The 27,409-nt window shown below is 42.8% G+C and overlaps 1 protein-coding gene across 4 annotated transcripts in view; it reads left to right on the top strand.

The window, feature by feature from the left end:
* Positions 1-27,409, top strand: part of ZEB1 (zinc finger E-box binding homeobox 1) — a 351,889-nt gene that overhangs the window by 157,336 nt on the left and 167,144 nt on the right. For all 4 annotated transcript variants that reach the window (XM_069211259.1, XM_069211260.1, XM_069211262.1 and 1 more), the window contains exon 3: positions 2,720-2,782. In XM_069211259.1, coding sequence (XP_069067360.1) covers positions 2,720-2,782 — 63 coding nt within the window. The remainder of the gene's footprint in view (positions 1-2,719; positions 2,783-27,409) is intronic.

The raw sequence follows: 27,409 nt of genomic DNA, 5'->3' as shown, positions 1-27,409 counted from the left end.
AAAACTGCAGTTTGTTCTGAGAGCCAGACTGGAAGCCAATATTCGCCCTGGCAAAACTGTTGAACCCCAGATCGCACCCTTTCTCCTCTCATCTCCCTCTCTCCTTTGAATTTCCTCTTTCCACTGACTCTCATAAGCCACCCATTGTGCCAGCTGAAATTAACCTTGGAGCTAAAAAAGATGGCTGTGGTGCCAGGGACAGCCTCTGTCTTCAGCCCATAAAGTCTCTAGTTCAACAGGAAAATTTCCAGATTGGGGGGGAAAAAAAGGGGGCAGTCAGATGCCCATATAGCATGCTAAAGGACAATACTGCACCTTATAATAAATTAGCAGTGAGTAATGCATTCCAGGCTTCCAGTGGGAAGCACAACACCATAAACTTAACAATTTGCCATGTTACATTTAAAACACCTACTGGCTTAGACTTGCAATGTTGCCAGAAAAAGGCAATATAGGAATACATTAATAGTGTACATAAACATAGAATATGCCTGCTTTGTAAATCACAGAATCAACTGAGGTTTTGTGGGTAAGGGGATAGTGTTATGGCCTGGGCATTGGTTTAACAATTTGACAATGTTCCAGTGAACAATTGTGAACCACACACGTAGCAATAGCACTACAAAGAGCATGAAGACTTATAAAAAAAAAAAAAAAGAAACTGTTGCGACAGAAGTGGAAATATTACAATACGCTGACAGCCTACTTTGCAAGACCAATGGATTGCAATTAGTATCCCTAAACAGTAGCTTAACCATGGAAGTCTATCAAAATTTAAACTACGCTTCACTGGATTTACAAGTATGTCTTACAGCTAATACTCTGATGCACATGAGAGAACTACTTGCTATGACAAGAAAAAAACATACTCAATCATGGAATAGTTTTTATTATTAGCGAACTTAGGCTGGGGATTTTTCAATTTGCAAGCTCTCAAGACCTTTCAGCATATAAAATGACACTTACATTTTCAACATTATAAAATACAGAGGTAAAAAAAAACAAATCCCACTGTGGTGTTGCCCTTAAAGAAGAAAGGGTGGGGTTATATTATGTAACATAGAATTTTACCTTTGATCCTAATAAGTATTGTAAGTGTTCCACAGTCCAAGAATGCATCACCATTTATGTAATTCATTCCTCTTTGGAGAGAAGATCCCGAGCACTGGCTTCTGGCTACTACGATTTTCTTCTATAAAAATGGTCTTGTTGCACACCTTTTCACCTTCTTATGTAATCCTGTGTCTTTGTGCTTTAATTTGTAGAGGTAAGATCTTATGCCATTTTCTCCCTCACTATATTTTTATCTGCAAGATCACGGATGCAGTGTTTTGAGAGGATTCTCCTTTGGCGTTAGTCTGTCGAACTATTTTTCTGATGTGGATTTCTGTGAGGATTTTGGAAAACAAATAGCACCTTTTGCAGTGATGCACACTTATAAAACAAATTATGCATTGAACAACAATCTGAAGGAGAAAAAAGCAATGGTCTTTTTATGTTTCGTATGTCAAATGATGATTTCTGTTCAGAATCACAGGTGGCTTACAGCCACAATTACAACTTTTTTTGGGGAAAAAATAAAATATTGAACCAAACTTGGTGGGGGGGATACTGCACAACATTTGAATTCATGTTGAATGTGAAGCTGCAAACTAGTGCTACAGATAAGCTACTCGTTTCTTCTAGTTCTAGACTTAGATGTGCATTTAGTCCCACCATTACATCCTTATCAATTATGGAACACAGGTTGGCCAATTGAAACAAGGATATCCTTTTCCTGAATGTTGGCTGCATTACCCTTAAAGTATCAGTATATTTCTTCTACAGCTTTATTGCTTTCAGCATCAGTGAAGAGCTGTCTTTTATATTGCACATGGTCCTCCTATTATGCCTGTGATAGTGAAGATTGTACCATCTTCTGAGAAGTATCATCTAATGTTTGTCATGTCTTCTGTTATGCTGTAATGTATCAGCACTAAGGTCATAACATTGGTGTGTGGGTGGCCACAGACTAGTAGACCAGAGGGCAAACGAAAGGATATAGACAACTCTATGCACTTTAGGGGGCCCTTCCATTCCGATCTGGGTGTTTCAAGTCTCATTTTGAAATCTAGTCTCCACCAAAAGACAGTGATTTAATAAATAAAGAAAAGCCTAGTGAACCAGGCCGGCTATACATTCTAAAGTTATTACAGGTCTTCAAACTTCCCTAATCACTTGAAAATTTGTGTAATTAGCGATTAGATTGAAAAAGATGGTCCAGGCATACTCGGGATACCTAGAGTGTGGTCAAATGGAGGGGGCTTTAATTTGGTGCCTTTTTGTTTTTTTTCTTTTGCTCTAACCCCAAGTTATGACTTTGAAGATCCTGGATTTGAGACTAGTGCCTGCTTGATACCCTTGGTATCCCCTATTTGGAGGGGGTTAGTCTTTTATCAGATTGCTGCTCGTTTTGGTTGCGCATAATTAACAAATCCCTTCAAGTGCAGTCAACCCCTATCTACATTAGCCGAATCTCCTCATTTTTTTTCTTATTTGACATCTTTGTATTAGTTATGGAGTCACTATGCCCACCAAAGGTTCCTATCCGACAGTGAGCATGATTATGCTCCCTTGCTCAGTGGTGTTAGACTACATTCCGTACTACACAATAGTTTAACTGTCTCAAAATAGCATAAAACATGCATTTTAATATTTCTTCTGTTATTTTGTCTTTCAGAAGGAACAGACAGGAAGGAAATCCTGGGGCCTGAAGCTGAACTAGATGAAGCTGGATGTATAGGTAAATTGTATTTCAGAATCATTCTTTGTAATGTTAGTCGTGATGAGTGCTTCATTAACCGGATTACAAAAACATTAACCTTTGCCAAGAGGCAAACTGTAAAATGTGTTTTAAGAGGGTTTTTATGTAGTCTGTTAACTTAGAAGCACTGTGTGTGGCATGTTCAATGTAATAAAATCAAAACTACACACATGGTGCGTTTTCACAAGTTGTATTGTAACAGTCCCTTCTCAGTCAGGTACTATATTTTTTCCTACATTGCTAAAATTGCGTAGTAGAAGTATTACTTCATTGTTTGATTTCAGTAGGATCTATCGGATTTGCTTTGTTTTAGAAAAGATCCACCTCATTTTTAGGTTCAAGTATTTGTTTAATAAGAAATATATAATCTTACTAGTTGTAATTCTTGGGAAGGAAATGGCATTTATAACCGTTCAGTTTTCCATCACAGTGAGCAAAGCCTTGAAAAATGTAAACTACTATGTAAAATTTCTATAATGCAGCTTTATAAACTGTTATACCCATTCACTTAAGCATTTTATTAAGTGGCTCTTCTAGGCACATTGGACTATAACATTAAGTATGTGGATAGGAAGATTATTGCAATAGTAATTTTAAAACTTGTACATTTTCACAATGCACAAAGTTGATGCTACTTTCGGGACCAGTAAGCAGATTAAAAATGGAGAACTTATTACCTACCCCCCTTATCAGAACAATCTGACTTTATGGAAAAAAACACCATGTTTAAGTGATATAACCTTGTATGAACTTTGAATGAACCATGCAGAAGAATGACTATCCTTAACCACCGCAGAACTGGCAGTGTAAGGCTCGAGCCATAAATATTAACAGCACTGGAAGTCCGTTTGAAGTTATGATTTCTGAAGAGCAAACCTCTCGTAGAATTACTTATGAACAGGTCAGAACAGAAAACATGAAACTGTCCTGCATCTTCAGTGTATAGATACAGACCCACAAAGCATTTTTTTATTCCATTTCAGGAATACTTCTAGTGTAGGCGCACCTAACCTTAAATGTGCAAATTGAGACTTCATTTTAATGTGAAATTGTCAAAATCCACTTTGGACGACAGCTCTATTGGAATACTTTTGCAATGTGCCCAACTCTTCTTAGAGTTCAAGAGGGATTCAAAGCTGGCTATCTCTAGCCACTTGCAGTACTTCAGCTGGAAAATCCTGAAATCTAATTTGTCAGTTTGTATCAGGGCTATATTATATACTGTCACACACAGTATATAATTGTTTCACTTGGTTTAACCATTGGTGAAAGACTTTCCTTCCATGTTTTAGTGTATTTGGCAATGTTCTGAATACAGCACCGTCATGATTGGTCACATGGGGTAGTGAAACATAATTTCAGTTTTTCGGGATATTGTGAACAGTACTAGTTTATGAAACATTGGAGAACCAAAATTAAAACCAAACTTCTCCTTGCTACTGTATGTACAAATGTGAGAACTCTACCTGGAGTATTACCCTGTTTCAAATTTGAAAGGGCTAAATGAATAATGAATCCAAAAATAATTATTCAACTGAAAGAAATCCAGCTTGAGAGGAGCATTCAGCACAGATAAAACTGGTGAGGCACTTGGCACTGAACACTGTTGTTTTGTGTTTGGTTTTTAAAATCACCTACTTCTAGGAATCTTGGCATAGGCGTAGGACCACATTATTTGTTCCTCCGAATCACCAGATTCCGAAATCAGACATCCTGTTCTTTAGTTTGGAGTAGATTACTCTACTTTATCTATTGTTAAACCTTTTCCTTCCTATGAATCATTTATACAGAGATGTGCCATCCACCAGACCAGTAGAATCTAGACCCTCCAATAAGTCGGGAGCACAGTTTTTGGATTTCCTACTCTTGATCAAGCTAGCTAAGCCGCTCCTTTTCCTGGTTTCTTCCACTGTGCCCTTTGACTAACCAGGCTGGAGTTGAAAGGGACTCCTACCCATTACTATCTTAAACCTGTCCAAAACCACCTACGGCCCAGCGTCATTCGTGAATCCGTGTCTAAAGGGCTCTTGCTGTAAATTGAAAAGCCACTGATTCAACATTGTGAATGCAGGTTACGAGGTAGCACACGCTACTGGTGAGGCATCAAGATCTATGGACAAATGTAGTCTTTCTAGGACTTGAAAGCTCTTTCACCTTGACCACAAGCCATTTCAGCAATCAAGCTCTGCATAAGTAGATCTCTAGATGGGAGATTCAAGTCCCCTGCAGTTATTTTTAAGGTGCCCTTTCCTATTGAAAACAAAATGCTCTTGAAAACGAGATGCCTCTCTAAAGAGAGGACTGCTAAAAAGTAGAACAAAATAATTCAAATAATTTACAATAATGTGCTTTTAAAAAAAAAAAAAAAAAATCTAACTTTAGTTTGAGTTTGTAATACCTCATCAGCTTCATCAGCCTTGGAACGCAGTGGCTCTGAAATAATCCACAACTTTGCAAAAAATAAAAATGAAGCAAGATTTGAAAATCAAACTTCAAAAAGTACTATGTCAATTTAATTTGTGATAGATACTTTTAACCGCAGGAGACTTTTTAAATGTTTGATTTTCAGCAATTCCCTTGTGCGCTGGTAGGTGGCATTGTGCAGCTCTGCGTCAACTCACTCCCTGAAAGTGATGTTGGAGTCACATTATCCCCATCCCGTGCCTGCTGACATCAGTTTCATTCTTTTTTTTCACGTGCGGGTCTGGCACTCTATTTTTCTTCACTCTTTTATCTTGACAAAAAACATTCTAATTGAAAACATCTACAATGTGAAAGGAACATGTCATCCCCTAAAGCGACAGGGTTTATCCTTTGTAAGGATAATCACAAATGTCTGATCTTCACAAAGTATGTCTGTGGTCCTCACCTGACTCCATTCTTGTGAAGACTGTTCCAGGATGAATCTGAAGGTGGTCTTGGAACACAGAGCTAGACGCTAGGTCGCAGAACATTGTCAAAGCAAGAAAAAACATTGTTGATTGAAGTTTAAGGCATAATGCCATTCCTGCTCCCAACCCTGTTTCTGCAACAGATAGTGGTTCTCACTCCAGGTCTTCAGGTAAGTCCAAGTAAAAAAAGGATCGTAAGAAGTCAAGACAGGTCTCAGAGGTTGCACGGATGCCACAGTGCCACTGTGTCACAAACACCTACAGCAGAAATGATCTTCCCCAACTTGTCCCCATGCTACCAGAGTTTCAGGGACCATCAGTGATGCTATAACAGGTGAAAGCGTTTTAGGAGGGCATGTTGGGCATCTTCATCACCTTACTAGTTCCCTGCATTGCACCTTCAGGCCCCATGGCTGCCTCAAGTCGGGTTACCACCAGCGAATCCATCATTGCTTTTACCTCGGCTGGACTCAATGGCTGATGCTCATTCCAATTTCAGTGCCTTAACCAATACAAGTAGCTGGATTGATGATGGCACAGATGCCAGTGACACCAGAGGAAGAACATATTGTGCTATCAGACTCTGAATGGGACACAACTTGGACGAAGCCTTGTTGTCCTCTAGTTTTGTTCAATCAACATCACTGCTTTCAGATTCAGACAGATCTCTGCCATTGCCTGAACACTGGGAGAAGTATGTGGTTTGCTGTACTTCTCGCCAGAGAAACATTACAAGCCAAATGGAGCTTGCTGTGGCTCCTGTTAGTTATTAGCAAGCCTTTTTTGTGGTTACCGGATCTATCATTGCAGTTCAAGCCACTTTTTGTGATGTGTTTTCTGAAAGGATTTACCCTCCTGTTTCCACCAAAAATAATTTGTAATGCCACATGTGGGACTTTAACCTGGCTCTCGCATATTTGCTGTGTACCCCATTGGAACCAATCCTTTGTGCCTTTTGATTCCGAAAACAGTTTCTCATAGCGATACCAACTTTTTGCATGAGTGAGTTGCAATCGCAGTCTGTCCATCCACCATTTAACACATGTTTTGTGGACAAACTTGTACTGTGGACTAAAGGGGCATTTCTGTGAAGCTTTATTCAACAATGTATCACGCTACTAGCATTCTTTGCTCCACCTCCTCCCTTGATAAATGAAGAAAGACTCCATAGTTTGGACAGCAAAAAAGTCATGATTTTTTACAGTGATTGCATCAAGGCCTACCGAATGGATGATCGGATCTTTGTGGGGTTTGCAGGCTGCAACGTGGATGTCAGTTCACACGTTCCTAAAGCATTACTGCCTTGTAAACCATGTCTGTCGGGGGGAACAACAGGACTTTTTTGGTCATAGCCATTTCACAGACCCAGCGCCTTTGGAGGTACTGCTTTGATATCTATTCACAAGGTGAGGAATCTGTGGTTTGAAGTATGCATCAAAAGAATAAGTTAATTGCCTACTTTAACTCTTTATGATGGATACTCTGTGTAGCCACATATTTCTCAAAACCCTCCCACCTTCCTGTTCTGTTTATCTAAATCCCAATTTAGAGGTCTGCATACTGTCTGTTGAGCAGCCAGTGAGTCACCATCTGACGGCGCAGACAAGGATCAAAAAGAAAGATATGAGCGATCAGAGGTGGCAGTGATATGTGGCTCGTCATCACTTTCAGTACAGGAACGAGTTGGCGCAGCGTTATGCTACCTACTGGTGTGCAAGTGAATTGCTGGAAAAAACATTTAAAAATCTCTTGATCCAGTCTGGCGTTTAGGGGTTGAGGGGCCCATTCACAAGGTGAGAAATCTGTAGTTTTATTGCATGTTGCTGTAGATACACATGCTTTACATAAGTCCGCCATCTCAAGTTGGGCATGTAGTGTTGCAAGTTGTTTTTGTTTGAAGAAGCTTTTAGAGTCCCAAGATCGAGTGACTCCTCCTTTCAGTGATACTGCGTATGGGCATCGAGTCCTTTGTTAGATTGTTTTCTCTGTGTGGTTCAGATGTATGTTCCTCTCGTTCCAGTATTCCTTGGTTTGGTCTGTTCCAGATTTTTCTTTTCCGTCGTTCTTTTAGCTATGGTATTGTATTTAGATTGCTTTTTCACTATCTATCACACTCAACCCGAATTTCACCGTCTAAGGTCAGTTAGCCTCCCTTTGGGGTGCCAGCGCCCACCTCGGACCTACTACACGTGGTGTCAAGAAATTCAGGGCTGATCTAACCCACTCCATTTCGGTTTTTGACCTGGATGCCATTCGAAATTCCCACAGACAAATCACCTGGTGTGTAACCTCTGCTTGTCGCATGAACACAAAGAAGAGACCTACAACAGCTGTTGGTCTTTGTGTTCCAAAAAGACCCTCTGAGATCAAAGAGCGCGTCGACTGGAGAGGCGGTCGAAGAAACCAGACGACACTTCTGATAGCTTCGGGGAAGAACGTGTGCAAGAGGAGATCCAACAAGAGGCGTTCTCCATAGAAGATTCAGAGTCTGATGTTCAGTCGGACATCGAAAGTCAGCTTTTTACCTCTGCGCAACCTGTGAGTACATAAACTCCAAGCTCCCGTGTAAAGACTATATATAAATTTTTTTTTAAAAAGCCACAAACAGGTCGATGGTCCCCCACTCCCTTTGGGCCATGGTCAGATCTGAAAATTACTTCCGGATGCCCCACCTTCAGGCTCAGCACTGAAAATCGCCAAGACTAAAATGTCGACCTCTGGCTTGATATCTTCTCATTCGGCCTCTGGATCAAGTCGAAGCTTTGACCCGAGTGTTTCAGCTCCAAGCAAGAAACCATCTACGTCTGATTCAGAGCAGACTGCTTTCCAGTCAAAACAAGGCTTCTGCTCCGAAAGCTTCTGAACCGAAACTGTTGCCTTCCAAAGATTCCAGTCTCTTTGGAAGCCACATTGCCAGTGAAGGCAATCCTTGCAATAATGGACGCTCGTCCGTGCTAGCTCTATATTCAAAAGGGAACAGGATGAATGAGTGCTTCTCCTACAGTTCCAATTAAGAGAGAACTTACTTTCCAAGAAACCTTGGACGTTGCTCCTCCACCTAAAAAGATTTTTAGAGACAAAGGCAAGTCTCCAGTTCAACCTCTGCCTTCACCACTCTCCTGTGCTTCCTCTTACGCCTCCACAATCTTTTCCACCTATTATTGAGCCACTGTTATCGCCTCAAGGTTCACCAACACCTCAGGGAGATGGCATGGGGGATATTCCAGAGGACATAGACCCATAAGACTCATATGATGCAGATCCCATGCTTCCAAATGACCCAGATTTTTACCCTGCACGGCCTTCACCTCCTTAAGAAGCAGCATCATATCCGCAAGGGCAGCTACATATAATCTACAAATACATTCTGACCAAATTGAGGAAGGTTTTCTTTTTGACACACTGAATACCACCCATAAAGAGTCAGTTTCTTCCCATGCTACCAAGTATGCTCAGACATGCTGCAGACGTTTTTAAAGAGCCTGTTAGATCCTGAGTTATTACACTAAGGGTTGACAAATAAAGGTTGGCTTCTACAGACCCTATATACATTCATTCGTAATTGACCCCTGATTCTATTGTTAGTGCAGCACGTAAATGTGCCAACAGTCAATCAATGGAAGATCCTCTCCCTGACAAAGTAAAACAACAAAAAATACCCAAAAAACTGGTGACTGCACAAGCCGCCAATCAGTGGTGTATTGCTAATTCCTAGGCACTTCTAGAACGGTACAATAGGGCTCACTGGGATGAGATAGAAGACCTCCAGTATCTCCCAGAGGAACATCGTAAAAAGGGACAAGAAATAGTTTCTGAGGGACAAACTATTTTCAGTAATGCTATTAGGTGTGCCACTGATCAAGCTGACACATCTGCATGTGGCATAAATACCAACATTATCACCAGGAGGCATGCTTGGCTCAGATGTTCAGGTTTCAAGCCTGAAATACAATGGGCAGTTGTTAATATGCCTTTTGATAAAGAGCATTTATTTGGGCAGGAGGTTGATGCCACTATAGAAAAACTGAAAAAAGATTCAGAAACGGCCATGGGATCCTTACTCACTAGCCCACAAAGGGGTATTTTTTGTCGCCCACAGTTCAGGCGAGGCGTTAAATCTTCATTTAATGAGCCTTCCACCTCACAAACTAGGCAAGGCACACATTTCTATCAGAGGTTCCTTTAGAGGTTCATACAGAGGTACAAACAAAGGCAAAGGAAAGGTGTCTGTCTACCTCTAGAGGATCCACCCCAAATACATGCCATTGACTACTTACACATTCCACCAGCTCACACCTCTCCAGTAGGGGAAAGATTAATGCATTTCTATAAACCGGCTATAGAGCCTGTTCCCCCATCACAGCAAGGGTTAAGAGTATATTCCCTATACTTGCTTACACCAAAGAAAGATGTGTCACGAAGACCAATTCTAGATCTCAGACTACTCCATCTATAATTCCCTCAGAACATTCCTATATGGTCTCTCTCCAAGATGTCCCCCCTCCCCTGCAGCAAGGCGACTTCATGACCGCTTTAGATCTGAAGGACGCATATTTCAACATTCCCATTCATCTAACACTTCATAAATACCTCCAATTTATCATTTCAAGGAAACATTATCAATTCAATGTTTTACCATTCGGTGTAACAACCGCTCCCAGGGTATTCACAAAATGTCTAGCAGTAGTTCCAGCATTCCTCAGAAGGCAACACATACAAGTCATCCCTTACTTGGACAACTGTCTCATCAAAGCCAATACCATCCATCAATGTCAGCGTCATACTCAGTAGACCTTCTTCACACCTTGGGATTCACAATCAACTTTCTCAAATGCCACCTGCAACCATTACAAATACAGCCATATCTGGGTGCTGTTTTCAATGCTCCATCAGCATTGGCATGTCCAAGCCTAGCTCGAATTTTTCAAACTCTTCTTTCTCACTTACGGGAATCACACTTACACAGTGAGAACCTTGATGCAGCTTTTAGGGATGATGGCGTTGTGCACTGCCATTGTTCCCCATGCAAGACTACATATGCGTCCCTTACAGCAATGTCTATCTCGTCTGTAGTGTCAGTCACTGGTCATCTTCAGGATCTAGTGTTGTTGGACCGCCAGACTCACCGCTCTCTGCAGTGGCAGAATCCCACCAACCTTTCCAAGGAGTGGCTCTTAAGACCCAGTGCACCAAATCACTCTGACTACCTATGCACCTCAGACCGGTTGGAGAGCTCACCTCACAATACAAGGTATACTGGATCCCATTCGGAAAACTTTTCTTATCAGCTACTTGGAGTTACAGGCAGTCTTTCTAGCACTCAAAGCCTTTCTACTACAACTTTACCACAGTGGTTCTAGTCCGTACAAGCAACATGACAGCCATGTATTCGCTACAAAAATGGGGGTGGGAAAAACATTCTTCTTAAGGGTCTCTTCTTGCTCAGACAATTTGGAAATGGGTAATTCATAATCACATTCACTTACTGGCACAATATCTCCCATGAATGGACAACCAGTTGTCAGACCACCTCAGCAGGATGCAGCAACAAGTCCACAAATGGGAACTTCACCCTCAAGTACTTCACCAGTACTTCCAACTGTGAGGAACACCAAACCTAGATCTCTTCGCCACTGCAGAAAACTCAAAATGCCAAAACTAAGTGTCCAGATACCCACACCCGCAGTCCAAGGGCAATGCTCTGTGGATGAATTAGTCAGGGATATTTGCTTGCGCTTTTTCAACTCTCCCACTCGTTCTGTGTCTAGTTCGTAAAATAAGACCAACATCACTCACCATGATTCTTGTAGCTCTCACATGGGCACATCATACATGGGTCACAACGCTGTCAGATCTATCTATCTATAGTTCTTCACGAGAAACTCTCCAACAGACTAAACCTTCTCACTCAAAGGCAAGGTCAAATCAGTGTTCCAGACCCCAAAATACTCAATCTTGTGATATGGCTCCTGAAATCATAGAATTTGGGTATTTGAATCTCCCCACAGAATATATGGAAATTTTCAGACACTTATACCTTCAACTTGACAGTGTTATGCTGCATAATGGAAACATTTTGTCTGCTGCTGTCAACCTAAATGTATTGATCCACTCAACGCCTCAGTTCAAGACATTGTTTATTTGCTACTTTAAAAAAAGGCAAATTTAGCATACTCCTCAATTAGACTTCATTTGGTGGCTGCAGCTGCTTACCTCCAAAATAGACAACATATCTCTTTATTCAGAATTCAAGTTATCAAAGCTTTCATGGAAGGCCTCAAAAGTCATTTCACCCAGGGTTCATCCTCCATCCCCCATCATGGAACCTTAATGTTCTACTTACTAAACTCATGGGTTCACCCTTTGAGCCTATGCATTCCTGTTCTTTGCAATTTAATTCATGGAAGGTAGCTTTTTAGTAGCTATCACTTCTCTACAACGTGCAAGTGAAATACAGTCTAACATTAGAAGAACCATTTTTCCAGTTACAAAGAAATAGGGAGGTTCTTAGGACAAACCCTAAATTCCTTTTAAAAGTAGTTTCACCATTTCACAATAATCAATTGAGTTACCTGTCTTTTTCCCACAGCCAGACTCGGTTGCAGAGAGAGCACTTTATACACTAGACATTAAAAGGGCTGTTATGTATTACATTGATAGGACTAAAAACTTTAGGAAATCTAAGCAGCTGTTCGTAACTTTTTCTATGCCTTTAAAATGGCAATCCAGTTTCCAAAACTGGCATAGCCAGATGAATATTTATGTATTCAAACTTCCTACCTTAAACAAAAAGGCAGTTACCGATTACGCCTATAGCACATTTTACCAGGAAAAAAAAGGGTGCTTCTGTGGCATTTGTAGGTAACATTCCAATAGACATTTGTAAGGCTGCTACTTGGTCTACACCACATACATTTACTAAACACTATTGTGCGGTGCTCAGGGCACTTTAAAACTACTCCAACTCCCACAGGCTAGCCACAGCTTATTTGGAGGGGCTGCTTTACAGTCTATTCAAAGCATATGCATCTACAGCCACACATGCCATCGAACAGAGAATGTGACTTCCCCAGTAGACATCTATTCGTGGCATGTAGTGCTGTAGATTCACATGCGTCCTCCCTGGAAGCCTGTGGTCATTGTAGTAGCATTCCCATATAAATATTGTATATATGTGTATACACTGCATACACATCTCTTTGCTTTACTGTCTATATATACTCCTTACCTCACATGCCGGTGGGAAAGCAATCTAACAAAGGACTCTGAGCCCAAGCACAGTATCACCGAGTGGAGGAATCGCTCGATCTTGTGACTCAAAGTTTATTCCAACAAAAACAACTTGCAACACTCCGATCCCAGCACTAGATGTCGGACTTGTGCAAAGCATTTGAATCTGCAGCACTACATGCCTCGAACAGATGTCTACTGGGTAAGTAACATTTTCAGTTAGAGTATTTAACAGAAAAAGTGTTACAATAGGTAATTTACTTGTTCATTTAGTTACAGGGTAGAGGTGTTTCAGCATAGTACTAGAAGATAAAGCATTCCTTTCTTTAATGTTTTAGTTTGTGACTGTGGAAAAGCTCTGTTATTGTTTATAGTGACTATTTACCCCTAGGGTGCCCGGGACAAGCTGGTCTTGTCCTCACACATGGCTCCTGTGTCCTGGAGACGAGACCAGCTCGACCTGCACCTGGCCTACGGGGAGAGTGCTAGTGCTCCCTGTGGGCCTCCCTCCCACACCCCCAGTCGCGGATGGAAGGGGAAACGCTTCCCCTTCCACCCCTGATTCCCCCCGGATTTCCCCCGTGAAATCTGATGACATCAACACACAATCATTTGTTGACCTCATCAGGTCATTCAAGCGCGATGTAGAAGAGAAATGCTGAGCTTTGGGTCAGGCAGAGGCATGACAGGAAAGGCCTTTCCTTTCTCTGCAAGCATTTCTGCTGTCCGATCGCGATTCCCACTAGCCACCAGGGAATATGAAAAAAAAAAAGTGTGTGTGTGTATATATATATGTATGTATGTATGTGTATATGTATGTATGTATGTATATATATATATATATGTATGTATGTGTATATATATATATATATATATATATATATATATATATGTATGTATGTATGTATGTATGTATATATATATATATATATATGTATGTATGTATTTTTTTTGTATGGGGAGCGGCCCCTTAGGCAAGGGTCGCTCCCCTGGGGGGCAAATTGTATTTTTATTAGGGCGCTCTGCCCCAAGGGGAGCAGAAGCCACTAGACACAAGGGATTTATATTTTTCAGTTTCACACGAGGGGAGCAACCCCCTTAGGCAAGGGTCGTTCCCCCTGGGGGGCAAATTTATTTTAGGCCATTTCTACCCACCTTTGGCGGCAGATCAGCCTATTTTTATTAGAAACCACTAGATGCCAGGATATTTAAAAAAACAGTGTGGTGGTGGCTATCAACCAGTATGAGCATGGTTCTGCCCCCAACTGAAGGGGGGGGTAACAGTCTTTCACCTCTCCCCCTGCACACTAAAACTTCTTATCCCACGGCAAGCAAGAGGACATTTGATTTAATTTGGGTTTTGGTTTTACATTTGGGCCATGAGTGCTTGGCTAACTCTCAAAATCGTCCTACTTGGAATTGTGAGGGTTGCACTTTTTGAACTTTGGGACACTGCCATGTAGAAAAATCCACAAGACCGAGAGACATCTGAAAACTAAACGTCTGGGTGAGTCCAGGGTGGTGTGCTTCACATGCACCCCACACCATTTTCCTACCCACAATGCCCTGCAAACCTCCAACTTTGCTGGAAATCACACATTTTTCCCACATTTATGTGATGGAACCTTCTGGAATCTGCAGGAATCCACAAAATTCCTACCACCCAGCATTGTCTCATCGATGACTATAAAAATTCTGCCCCACTTGTCAGCCTAAAAATGTTTTTTTTCAAACTGCACTTTGTGACCCGCTTTGGTGCCCCCTCAATTTCGACATGCTTTTGGCTCTTCTTTTTTAGCTAAATTTGAGGTTTGTTGAGGATTCTGGGTAAGAAAACACTGGGAGATCCACGCATGGCACACCTCCCTGGATTCCCTTGGGTGTCTAGTTCTCAGAAATGTTTGGGTTTGCTAGTTTTCCTTATGTCCTGAGCTCAGGACTAAAAACACAGGTTCTCTCCCCCCCCCCCCTTTCAAAACAAGTAGTTTAGTATTTGATAATTTTGATGTGTCCAGTGTTTTGAGGCATTTGCTTTCGCGGGCACTAGGCCTACCCACACAAGTGAGGTACCAATTTTAGCGGGAGACTTGGGGTTTATTTTCATGAACAACCTTACTGATAGATGGAGACTTCTTACTGGTGTGGGCTTTTGTGCCAGCTCTTCACTTAGTTCAATGGCTCTGAATAATATAATTAATGTGAAGATTGGAGATACTATTCCAACTTGTCACTTCACGGGGATAGGTGAATTTAGAGCTGTATGGTCACTTATTGACCATAAATTAGTAGACTTTTTTTTTTTTGGACTGGCTTTTTGTAGTTCACATTTGTGGGGTGCTGTGACCAAAGCTAGTGGTACTTAAGGAGCTCACCACTAATGTCCGTTATCTTGGGTAGTTGAAATCGACCTTTATTCGGCTTAAACATCCGTAAAAGCACAATAAATACATATAATACGTTAAATTCATTAAAAATTAAAACACAATTACATTTGGAGAAGCATACAGACCACACACAGGTTTTGAACTATTTGCTGTAATAAGCTACTCTGATTTTCAGTGATGCACGGATACAATGTAATATTCATAAAACAGATGGGGTCTGATGAAAGTTGCTGGATTAAACGCATTGCGGACTTCTAGCATCTGATATTTCGGGCTTTAAATATGGAATTATAAAACATTGGGAGATCTATACCTTGTGCAACGTAGCATAAGGGTTAGAGTACTTTCATAACCTTGTCACGAGCAAGGTGAACGTTTCAAACCATGTGACAGTCACCAGGAATGCAACAAAAAAATGTAAACCTCAGTAGTGTCAAGTAGTCCTGTACTGTCTATTACGCACCAAGAGCAAATAGGGTTCTATAGCATCAAATGGACATAACGACAAATATGGTTGTATTTAGGACTTCTGATACTCTTTATCCTTTCTCTCGGCCATAAAATGTGTGCCGCTTACGCTTCATTATTGATTTGTTGTTCTATCAATACATGCCGGATGTATAAACGGTTCAGAGGTCCCAAATATATCAACATTTTGCATGACCTATTTAAGCCGTAGGATACCTGTAATTTTGTCTAAAGGTAGACGGTCCTCGATAAGTGCTTAAAAAAGAAAAAAAAAAGTTTTAACTCTTAGCCCATACAGGGATGCATAACACTGGGCAGCTTTTGATAACTGTAATATAAGGCAGGCTCAGTTCTCCATGGCAAATGGCATTCGGACAGGATTTCGGCAGTGACAAAAGTCGGCGAATAAATCATTTTTAGTTCTCTGAAGAGGCTCTGGGTGAGTATAGCCCGAAACTCCCACTCTGAAAGTTCCAAACGCTTTACAGTTAGCCTGATGTATCTCTCACAGAGCTTTTAATTGTCTGCCCTCCAGCTTAGCAGGAAATCTGTCAACTGCTTCAATTAAATTAACAAACAGTTGGGTTCTTACTGTTACCAGAGGTCTCCATTTTCCAGACACAGAATGGAATCCTCAAGTAGCTAAAATTAACACACCATCTTAATATTACCAGTATAATTTCTGCCTTTGGTTGCTTTTGGACCACAGGTCATAACGAAGGATTTGAAAGATTGATATTTAGGTCAATTTCATTCTTAAATACGGCAAATTCGTCTAGTAAAGCTTGTAAGCCTGGATAATGTCAGAGGAAAGGGTGGTTTAATCATGCATGTAGTTATTTTTCTTATTCAGGTATTCGTATTCTACGGACTTGGGCCAGAGGAACAGCAGATTGCTCTACAGAGTACATCTTGTCTTGTACTTGACATCCGGGCCGTAAGTTCCAAAAACTGCAGTCAACTTTACGGAATACTGCTTTACTTGAAGCATAACAATAAGAACTATACAGCAAATAAATATACCTTGAGCCAAGACAATACATGAACCGGGGTATGAAACTAGGGTAAATGGGCACTGACGTTTATTGAAGACTATCCTGGGTGGGTAAGAAATATGGTACAAAGGCTGCAAAAGAAGTGAAAGCTCCTTAGTTTTTTGAACACAAGATAGAGATGGGCCCACTATAACAAGTGTGTTCGAAGCCTGTTTCCCAGAGAGGGAGCCAAGAGCAGACTGTTTGACTCCTTTCTTTTTGGGATTCTTTGAAATGCTATAACATTGTTCTCTGCCTCTGCTTGTTAGCTTTTGTATTTTTGTTTTTGCTTTTTTACATCTTATCATGAAGTCATGAGCATCTCATTGGTTTGGAGGTTATGGTTACGTATCTCATCTGACTGCAGAGTTTCGGATTGACTTGCTCAAGGACAATTGGAACTATCCAAAATAAAAGTAATAAATGTGACTGACGAGAATAGAGCAGCTCTCGTGGGTCGCCTTCGCCCCCTTTTTCTGAGGCCTAGGACAACTGATGGCTGTTGCAGAATAATTTTTGAGAATGTGAATCTAACCGTCTCTTCCACTAATCATTGGGCAAGGCCTGAACAAACTAGTTACCCACTGCTTATCCTTATTTCAAGTGAGGTGGTCAAAAATGCTCTCCCCACTGTTGAGCAAGGAAGAAGTGTTACTAAATACCACCCAAATCTTGGGTAAAATGCATAACCAATACCTCCAACGCCTTTAGACGGAGTGGGGAGGAAGGCTTCACCCTTCGTCAAGATTGGAGAGAACCACAGAAATAGCCTACACCCACCTTCGACAAGGGCTACCATATAGCCCAACAAATCCACGTTGCCCTAGATGAAGGAATTGGGCTTTTATCGATCGTATCTCATTTGCCTAACAATGGGTGGCTAATCCCTTCCCTTTCCATCTGTCCGGGTGGTGGTTTAGTAATAAAGTCCTCTATCATTGGATAAGGCAAGGAAACATTAGCCTGAGCCACCACCTTTGGGCAAAATGAAGGTGGCTATGTAGTACATCCTATCCTTTTGGGTAAGGAGGGTCGGTGGTCTACCATAACCTAACCTTGATAAAGATAAAGTTGCACAAGAAAGCTCCCGGCCCACCCGTTTGGCGAAATGCCGGCTAACCAGGACTCCTACCTTGGGTAGGACCTATTTATTTACATGCTGTTACTGTGAAAATGTGATTTTATTTTATTTTATTTTTATTTTTTAACAGGAAAATGTTTACTGACAACAAGAAGTGAAGTGCTGAACTAAACTGTTTTGGTTGTCTGTATGCCAAACAGCAGTATTGTCAATAGGTCATTATTGACTAAACATAATGGTACTTCTACAAGTTTAGGGTTGGGATCAGAGCTACATAAGTAAAGAAATACCCATCTCAAATGTAATAAACGATGTATGCAGCACTGGCAAAGCCAGCAGGTCTGACCTAGGCAAGTTGATGTGATGGTTATGAGCTTATTTTTTTATTCTAAGTCTATGCTACACCCATCAAAAAAGGGGAATAAATCTGACAGGTGCTTGGTATAAAAAAAAAAATACTTTACAAAACATGATGTGGCTATCTTATTCTCTTAAAAACCCTTCAGGTTTGTGACAGATGATATTAAATCTCAACCTAACCTAGCGCTCCTATGCAGGCAGCTACAGTTGATTCTATTTCACAAATACTTTATAACTGCAACTGTAGAATGGAAATGGGAAATAAATCGGCATCTAACTGGGCATCTAAAGTGAAGGCAAAATTAAGACTGTATTTAAAGTGATTATTTAAAAAAAAAAAAATCATGTCAAAAAGTGCACTTTGAACACTTAACTATTCACAGGCCTAACGCAGTCACTCAAAATGAAGGTAGGTGGTGAGTAAAGAGGTCTGCCCCACTGCCCCATGCTGTATGTGATTGGGGGGGGGGACAGGTAGGCAAAATGTGAACGATTTAACAGACCAATGGATGCAGGACACTGACCCAAAGCTGCTCTATGCATATGTAATATATTTTTTTAATAATGTAGCAAAACTGCTCAAGCTGTCAAAGTCCATTCCATAAAAATGTGCATATCATGTATTAAGTTCTTACTTCCTGCTCCACACTGAAGGATCTTTAAAATTGCACTTCTATTCGATTTGTGTGTGCGTGTGTTTTACAGAAACTCCCATGTGACTCTAGCATCCTGGAACCGGTCACGGGTCTCGAGAAGGCAGCAGCCTGTACATTGGAAAAGTCTCACGTGGCTCTCCCCCAAACTACCGCTCCTTTCCTTTTCTCCAGTGTTTTCTAACACTCGCCCTGCCTTGACATTAGGTACTCAGCGGTCAGTCCAGGATAAGGATCTACTGGCTTCTTTTGCCACCTTCTTCACCAGTCCTATTTTGGACTAGGAAGGTGCATTTTACAATTTGACGCTTGCTGTTTGATTGGAGAAAATAGCAGGGTGCGGCTGCCTTGCTCGCCTATTGGCCAATCAGCATGGCTGTAGGTTAGTGAAACCACCTCCTTTCAAACCACTCCCTTCTACCATTATGTGCCTGCTTGGGTCATGATGCTCTCCTGCTTCTCTGTGGGAAATTTGTAGCATTTCATCCCTGGAAGCCACTTTTCGTTTTTGTTCACCTCAGAGTTTATTGCAGACTTGGTGCTCTTTCCCTCCTCTACGTTTCATCATTCTTACTGTGGGGATCAACCTGTGTAATTCTGGGCATCAGCATGGAGTCCCCCAGTAGTGACGCAAAATACAGATATTACTGTTCCATCCTTAGACCATTCCGGGTCTCAGCATTCTACCTAAAGAACAGAAATACCTGCTGTGTACCTTTTGTGGATTTGCGAGGTCTGCACCTAAATTGAGCCATTTTTGTGCATCATGGGAGGGCGGTGGCATTATAGCTCCATCAATGATTCACTCTCTGGGTGTGGTGTATAGGCCATCCTGTTCCCCAGGGCTCCCGTAGATTGATTTTCATAGCTCTGTTTGCATGATCTATAGCCTGGAAGGTTTCCATTTATAAACTATAGAGGAGCCGATTGATTCCATTTCAAAATCTGTCTAGCGAACCACACTGTCTGCTTTTAATTCTTAATTTTAGTTACGTTTCAAAGCTCATGAACAGGTTTCGTCCGAATATGAAAGAAAATACTCAGTGTGGATACTATTTTCATGCTAAGTTTCGTAATGTTGCATCTGCCGTTTCTCGGGCCATCTTTCAGCCAAATCCCTTTAAATATTTGAATGGAAAACAACTTTTGGGACGCCTTCTACCCGGAATTTTTACCTGCATGTACTGTTTTTTTTAAATAATTTTGTTAAAGGTTCGTAAAACTAGGCCAAAGCAGTTTGCTATAAAAAAATCTGTGGACTAGCCAAGCTAACTATTGCTAATAAATTGCTTTTGGTGACTTGAAATAGTTCAGAGGCGGCAGAAACACCTACTTAAGGCTAGTCCGTAGGAAAACACATTTCGGTTTGTTATTAACTTTGATAGCATGTGTTGAATCCGCTTGAAGCTTTCACCACCAAATTTAGTTCGTTTTGTTTGATTCTTCTTTTTATTTTATTTAAATGAGCATTGGTCAGGGCGTAGTTGAGAGAAAGACAGAGGAGTCTTAAATGTGGTTTCTCTATATTAACTGCTATGGGGACTTTAGGGTGAGCTACTTAAAAATACTGCAAAATAGAATGACACCAAGTTTGGCATCTGCAATCTAGTCTACCTTCTATGTGCTTTTTTATGTCCATTGAGCCATGAGGTACGTAAAAGGCAGGAGTGAGCTCACATATCTGATAGGGACTTCTAGTTCCAGATTGCTTACCTTAGAATTTCCTCCGGGTGTTAGTTTGGATCCGGAGATTTTTCTTAAACAGTACCCCTGCGCACCATCAGGTGGCGTTGGTCGGCTTCACATCCACAGTCTGCATCATGCGCGCCAGATATGACGTTGCAGGACCTATATAGATGCCATGCCGGTGTACTGACGACAGTTCTTTTCTTTCTGTGCCAGCCAGTGCTGTTCAGAAGAAGAGCTACCCTTCAGTCACTTTTTGAAAGGTCTTTTCTATTTTGTCAAAGACTTTTGACTGTGTACAGCCCTGGTGCGTTGAGATGTTGTCACATAAGACCGGATTCAAGCCCTGCTGATCCTTTCATCGGGTGATGTCCATGGCAGATCAGCACCTCGTGTGCTTGTGGTGTCTGGAGCGTGATCACAACCTGAAGTCGTGCTCAGAGTGCTGGGCCATGAATTTAAAAGGTTTGAGGAAGTTGTCCCTAAAACCCATTGCGGCCCGGTGCTTGGCTCTTCGTTGCTCTTGGTCGAGAAGGTCTCAAGAACAGTTGAGGGACCCCCGTTTATCATTATCCCACTCCACGTCTTAAGGACGGGTGAGTAAGTCCAAGCACAAGATGATGAAGAAGAAGCGTTCTTTGAGTTCACCCCTTCTGTCAGGTGATGAGAGAAGGAAAAAGGAGTGTCGTCGTTCCAGGCTTCCATCCTCTGAGCCTGGGTCTCGGTCAGCTCCACGTCTCCATGAGTTTCCGGAAGTCGGAGTGACCCATGCCAAACTCTGAGTTTTGAGGCCATGCACCTCGTATTTGGGCAGTCCGACTCTGGAGCTCTCGCAGGGTTGGCAAGGGCCTCCTGTTTCTGTGCCTGCAGCTTCAGCTTCAGCCTCAGCTCCAGGGGGTACAGATCTGTTCCAGGATCTCAACTGGCATCTGTCGTATCATCTCAACCTTCCCTGTCTCCAGCTCCGACATCAACGCTCCAGAAGCCGCCCATGTCCCTGTGTGGTGCAGACCCCATCCTCATTGCCAACACTGACACACAGCTGGATCTGCGTTGTGGATTCCAATAGGGGCCGTGCCCCCTAGGTCAGATGCTGACCGTTATTCTCTTGGGTTGAGGTAATGTGAGGAATGGGGGGGGTTGCTGGACCCTTTAGAGTACCAGCTAGGAGATCTCATGGACTGACGGGCAGATCTGGGTGAAGCCAGTGGTCTGGACACTTGTCCTTACACTGGCATGCTTTTTTCCCACTACCGTGGTTACGGAGGAAGGAGCATCCTAATCAGCAGTGATCCAAAGACCGGCCCAGGACCTCGAGCTGCCTTTTGGTGGCAGTCAGGGCTAACCACCTGACAGAGATGCTTGAGCCCAGGGCTTGCGCTCCTGACCCCTTTTGCCCTATAATGAAGCACTTACTGATGTCCTGCTGGGGACCTGGTCCAAACACAGCACATGAGCTCCTTTGAACAGGACTACTGCCCACCACCATAGACCCGCTCCAAGTGACCCAGTGTTCCTAACGCAGCACCCAATTCCTAAATGCTTGGTTATCCAAGCCTCCATGTCCCAGGGTGCATTCCCTTTCGGCACCCTCGGATAGGGAACCCAAGAGGCTGATCCAACTTGGAAAAATGTTTTCTTCTTCCAGCCTGGCATTGAGCTCCATGAACACTGCATGCCTTTTGGGATGTTAACACCCATACTTTATGGGGCATGGTTGTGCAGGTGCTGTCACAGGTCCCGTTTGAGACCCAGGCCAGTCTCTCCCAAGCTGTTGCTGATGGGGTCCTTCTTTTTGCCCCTTTTGAGGCCACGGAAGGGGCATCCAACCACCTCCGTTCCCCTCCAGCCACACATGCTGCCCAGCCACTGTCGCCAGGGACATGAGATCCAACGTCCTCGTGGATCAGGGTGCCAGTGGTCTACCAAGTCCAGTCCCTCCCTCCCTTCCCCGCTGCATTCTCCAAACCTTCCTAGTCTGACGCTTCCCCACTAGGGACCAGTCTGAGGCAGGATTCGTCATCTGCCCCACTGGCAGTCCATCACATCAGGTGGGTTTTGCAAGTAGTCAAAGGGACTACCCCTTCATCCATGCCACCATCCTCTTATCGGTTGACAGGGGATCACCTGGCACTTCTCTGTTTGGAGGTTATGGCTCTTGGCCCAGGGATCCATAATGAGGGTCCCTGTGCCGGAAGTAGGTCGTAGTTGCTCCTGCTACTTTCTGGTCCTTCAATCTCTTCCTCAAGAAGAAGTTGAAAGTTGTCACTCTGGCTCAGGTTCCATCTGCCCTGGACCGAGGAGACTTAATGGTAGCGTTGCACTTGCAGGACGCCTATTTCCTTATTCCTGTCCTGCCTGCTCAGACATTCCTTGCCATTGATGGTAGGCCATGAATACTTCCAGTTCACCGTGCTCCCCTTTGGCCTTACCAGTGCCCCTCGGGTGTTCACCAAAGTGATGGTGATGGAGCTCATCTGCGCAGGTCAGGAGTTTGTCTTCCGCTACTGGCTGATGACTGGCTGTTAAATGTGGGCTTGCCCCGGGCTGTCATCTCCCACCTCCAGACTAAGGCAGACCACTTGCATTTGCTAGGGTTCACTATAAACATGCCGAAGACACACCTGACTCCCTCTCAAGGTGCTCCCTTTCATCGGAGATGTTCTGGACATGGTGCAGTTTCGGGCTGGTCCTCGAGAGCAGCTAGTCCAGGATATTCAGTCTATGATGCAAATGTTCCAGCCTCTACCCTTGATTTTGGTAAGAATGACTGAGGCTGCTGTGCCTCATAGCCTCCTGCATCCTGCTGATGACACATGCTAGATGGCATATGCGAGCTCTGCAGCGGGACATAACGTTCCAGTGGGTGCAGCATCAGGGGAATCTCTCTGACATAGTTGAGATCTCTGAGGTATATGTGCAAAATCTGCAGTGGTGGCTTACGAACTGCAATTGGGTCAGAGGCAGATTACTCTCCCTTCCCCAACCAGATCTGACGACAGCATCACTCCTGGGATGGGGTGGTCACATGGTGGAGGCGGAGATCAGAGGCGTCTGGTCTGTGGCAGAGTCCAGGCTCCACATCAGTCTTTTGGAGCTCAGGGCAATCAGTCTGGCATTGAAAGCATGCCTTCCCTTTCTCAAAGGGAAAGTAGTGCGGGTGTTCAGACCATACCACTGCCATGTGGTATTGCAACACAGGGCAGTGGTGGGGGTTTCAACCTTTTGTCAGGAGGCTCTGTGCCTATGGACATGGCTAGAACATCAGGGCACTTCACTGGTGGTTCAACATCTGGTGTTCTCCCCGAACGCCAGAGCAGACGAACTCAGCCAACAGTGCCTGGTCGATCATGAATGGTGTCTCCATCCGGAGGTGGCGCAAGGTCTCTTTCAGGAGTAGGGAGAGCCTTGGTTAGATCTGTTTGCCTTCACAGAGAGCGGGCAGTGGCAGCAATTTTGCGTGTTGAATTTTCAAGGTGGCAGTCGCTCTGTGACTTTTCGTCACAAGTGGAGTTCAGACCTCTGTATGCCTTTTTACCCCTACCACATCTGCCCATAGTTCTCAAGAAGATCAAGAAAGACCGTGCCAGAGTAATCCTGGTAGCTCCAGACTGGGCACGGAGAGTCTGGTATCCTGAGCTGTTGAGCATGGCCATCGATCCTCTAATAAGACTGCCCTTCAGGAGGATCTTCTTTTGCAGCAGCTGGGGATGGTTCTCCACCCGAACCAGTTTAGTCTTTGCCTTCTTGGGTTGAGAGTGGCAGCAGATGACCGCTTCAGACCTTCTGCCCGAAGTCTCTAATTTTATCTTGGCTGGCAGGCGTCCCTCCATCAAAATATACGCCTGTCGTTGGAAGAAATTTGTGGCATGTTGTTCAGACATGGTAGTTGATTCCAGTCAATTCCCCACTCCTTGCACTGAGGTCCTTTTGTACATACTTTCTTTGGACGAGCTGGGCTCTGCCTTGGGCACCCTCAAAGGTTATCTGCTATCTCTCCATTTAAAAAAAAAAATAGTTTTTTGATTACATGATCAACCTTCTAAGTCTCCATTTGTTAATAGGTTCGTAGAGGCCTTACCCACATGTTTTTTCCATCCCCTTTCATCATGCCCCAGTGGGTTTTAAATTTGGTTCTGACCTCCCTAATATGTGCTCCTTGAGCTGCTCCATAATTGCCCTTTAAGGCTTCTGACTTTAAAAACAGCCTTCCTTGTGGCCATTACCTCTGCCCGCAGGCTGAGTGAGCTGAAGGCATTGTTACCTAAGCCTCCCTACCTCACCATCTTTGCTGATAAAGTAGGGCTTTGCACTAGGGCTTCTTTCCTCCCTAAGGTGGTTATGCCTTTTCGTGTGGACCAGTCCATCACCTTGCCTAACGTTTGCGCACCCCCACTCATTATAAGGAAGAGGCGAGACTCCACTGGCTGTACCCCAAAAAGAGCATTGGTGTTCTACCTTGATCGTACCAAAGAGTTCCGGGTGGCTGATGAACTCTGAGTATATGGGTGCAAAGAAAGTTCGGGCAGAGCACAAGAGAACCATCTCCAGATGGGCCGTTCTTTGCATTAAAATGTGCTACATGTTGGCACAAAAGCAACCCCTGGAGGGTTTGCATGCTCATTCTACCAGAGCGACAGCTGCAACTATTGCGTTTAGCTTGCGGAGTTGCAGTCCTGGACAGCCGCAAGGAAGCAACTTGGGCATCTTTGCACACGTTTACCAAACACTACTGCCTGGATAGTCCGGTCAGAAGCCAATGGATACTTTGCCCATTCGGTCCTGAAGGACTTCCTAGTACGATCTTGGTTTGCAGGGCCTCCTCCGAGGATAGTATTCCTTGGGTATCTAAGATAAGGAATCTGCAACTAGAAGTGTCTAACAGATGAAAAAGTTACCTTTGATAATGCCTTGTATGATAGGCCTTTTCCTAGTTGCAGATTCCTTACTGACCCATCCTTCTTGCTCTGTGAACTGATTTTTAGGGACAGGGATTTCCCTTTCAGGGCCCTAGTTTCGACACACCAGTGGTCATTGCTCTTCATGGCTCTGCGCTTCTGGAGTGGAAGTCTTGAAAAGAAACTGACATCAGTGCATCGGGTGGTGCTTATATAGGTCGTGCGGCGTCATATGCCACACGCACAACTCTGATGATGGACGCGGAGCTGACCGACAGCCCAGAGGGGTACTCATAGAGAAAAATCTCTGGCTCCTGACCTCCTGGAGTAAGTTCTAAAGTAAAGTGTCTGTAACTTGAAAATGTTTCTACCAGAGAAGGGATTACAAAAGGTAAGAAGCTTGGTTTTTTTGGGACTCCACTCTAATATCCTGTCACAAACCATGTCCTGTTAACAGTATGCATTGTACACTGGACTATGTCCAGACCCTTTCCCTGCTGTTTTGGAAAAACTTTTTTTGTGTTGCTTATTACTTTGACTTTATGACAACATTTTCAGGGGTATTCTAAATGGAGATGTTAGGTTGTAGCACGACTGATCATTAATAGGTTTGTCTGCTTGTGTACCATCTATATGATAGGAAAATGTTTAGATTAAAGATCTCTATTCACAAAGGTGAATTTGGACACAGTTGTGTGACTTAATTTGATTTTTATTTGCCTGTCTGGAAACCACACCTGTTTTCAGACAGCCTGTTGAGCTTAAATCAATTTACTACTGTAGATTTCTCCATCGCAGAAATTTGAGATAATAAATCTCTCTTCAGGTGTAGGAAGGGGATATTACAAGGCATGGTTTGCCATGAAAGTCTGGAAGCACTCACAAACATGTACGTTTATGGGCATTCCGAAACTTCTCTGACACGTTTCCACCCTGAAAATGATTGGAGTTCTACTCAAGCCAAGGACTAGATTAATTTAACCTTCCAAAATAGAAAAGAAAATGGACTTTAACTAAAATGAGAAATGTTTTCCTCGCTGAGAAGGAAAAAATGCATTTGCACAGGAGGCTTCTGTTCCTACTGCGCTGACTTATCGGCTATGGAGAACACCACACAGGGTGAATAGAATCCTTTGGGAAAAGTCAGGTAGCCTTTCCGTGCTCCTGGCTCAGCTTTGCATGTGTAAGTCTGTTTAAATTTGTGAATATAAAAAAATGTAAAGTACATTCAGTTGGCGTTGTAAATTTCCTATTGTTTGTTTGCTATGATGGATGCCTTAATGCTTGATTGTATCGGGCAATGCTGTGCCTCACCAAATCACTAAATACAAATGCATCATATAAGGAACATGTATTGCCAGTTAGGGCATGTTATTCCCTTTCTTTACTTTTTAGCATCAGGGAGGACATCTAGTAACCTTATAACAATTAGTGGTAGCAGTGCCTTTGTGTCAATATGTAAAGTAACTGCAAAGTCATCTCAAATGTTGCAATGGAGCGCCAACTATTTTCTCTATATAAGATTTCTGAAGCTGTTGTTTCTTGACCAGTGTTAGGAACACTTACTAATCAGTGTTGCTATATTTTAATGTCTTGCCTTTATAGAAACATCTGCTGTCGTCTGCATCTTTAATTCTACACAGTAACTAGTGCAAATACCAGTTCTGTGATATCTGTATCCAGATACTGATTTAGACAAGTTGGTACCTGTTGGTCTTTTTATCCCCTTGGTTACAGAAAAAAAAACTTGGGAAGAGAGGAGGTATATACAATTTAGAATATGCCATGCTTACCCTTGACAAGGGCAATTCGGAAATGAAAGTTTGAAACAGACAAGTGTAATCTACACTAATGTCACTCAAACTCCATTTTGTAACAGAAAAGAACAAAAGCACCCATATGCCCCTTGTGTTTTTTTTTT

Source organism: Pleurodeles waltl, chromosome 10 (assembly GCF_031143425.1).
Source record: "Pleurodeles waltl isolate 20211129_DDA chromosome 10, aPleWal1.hap1.20221129, whole genome shotgun sequence".
Classification (NCBI taxonomy): Eukaryota; Metazoa; Chordata; class Amphibia; order Caudata; family Salamandridae; genus Pleurodeles; species Pleurodeles waltl.
Note: the sequence above shows the minus strand (reverse complement) of the source record. Positions and strands in the feature narration are given on the sequence as shown.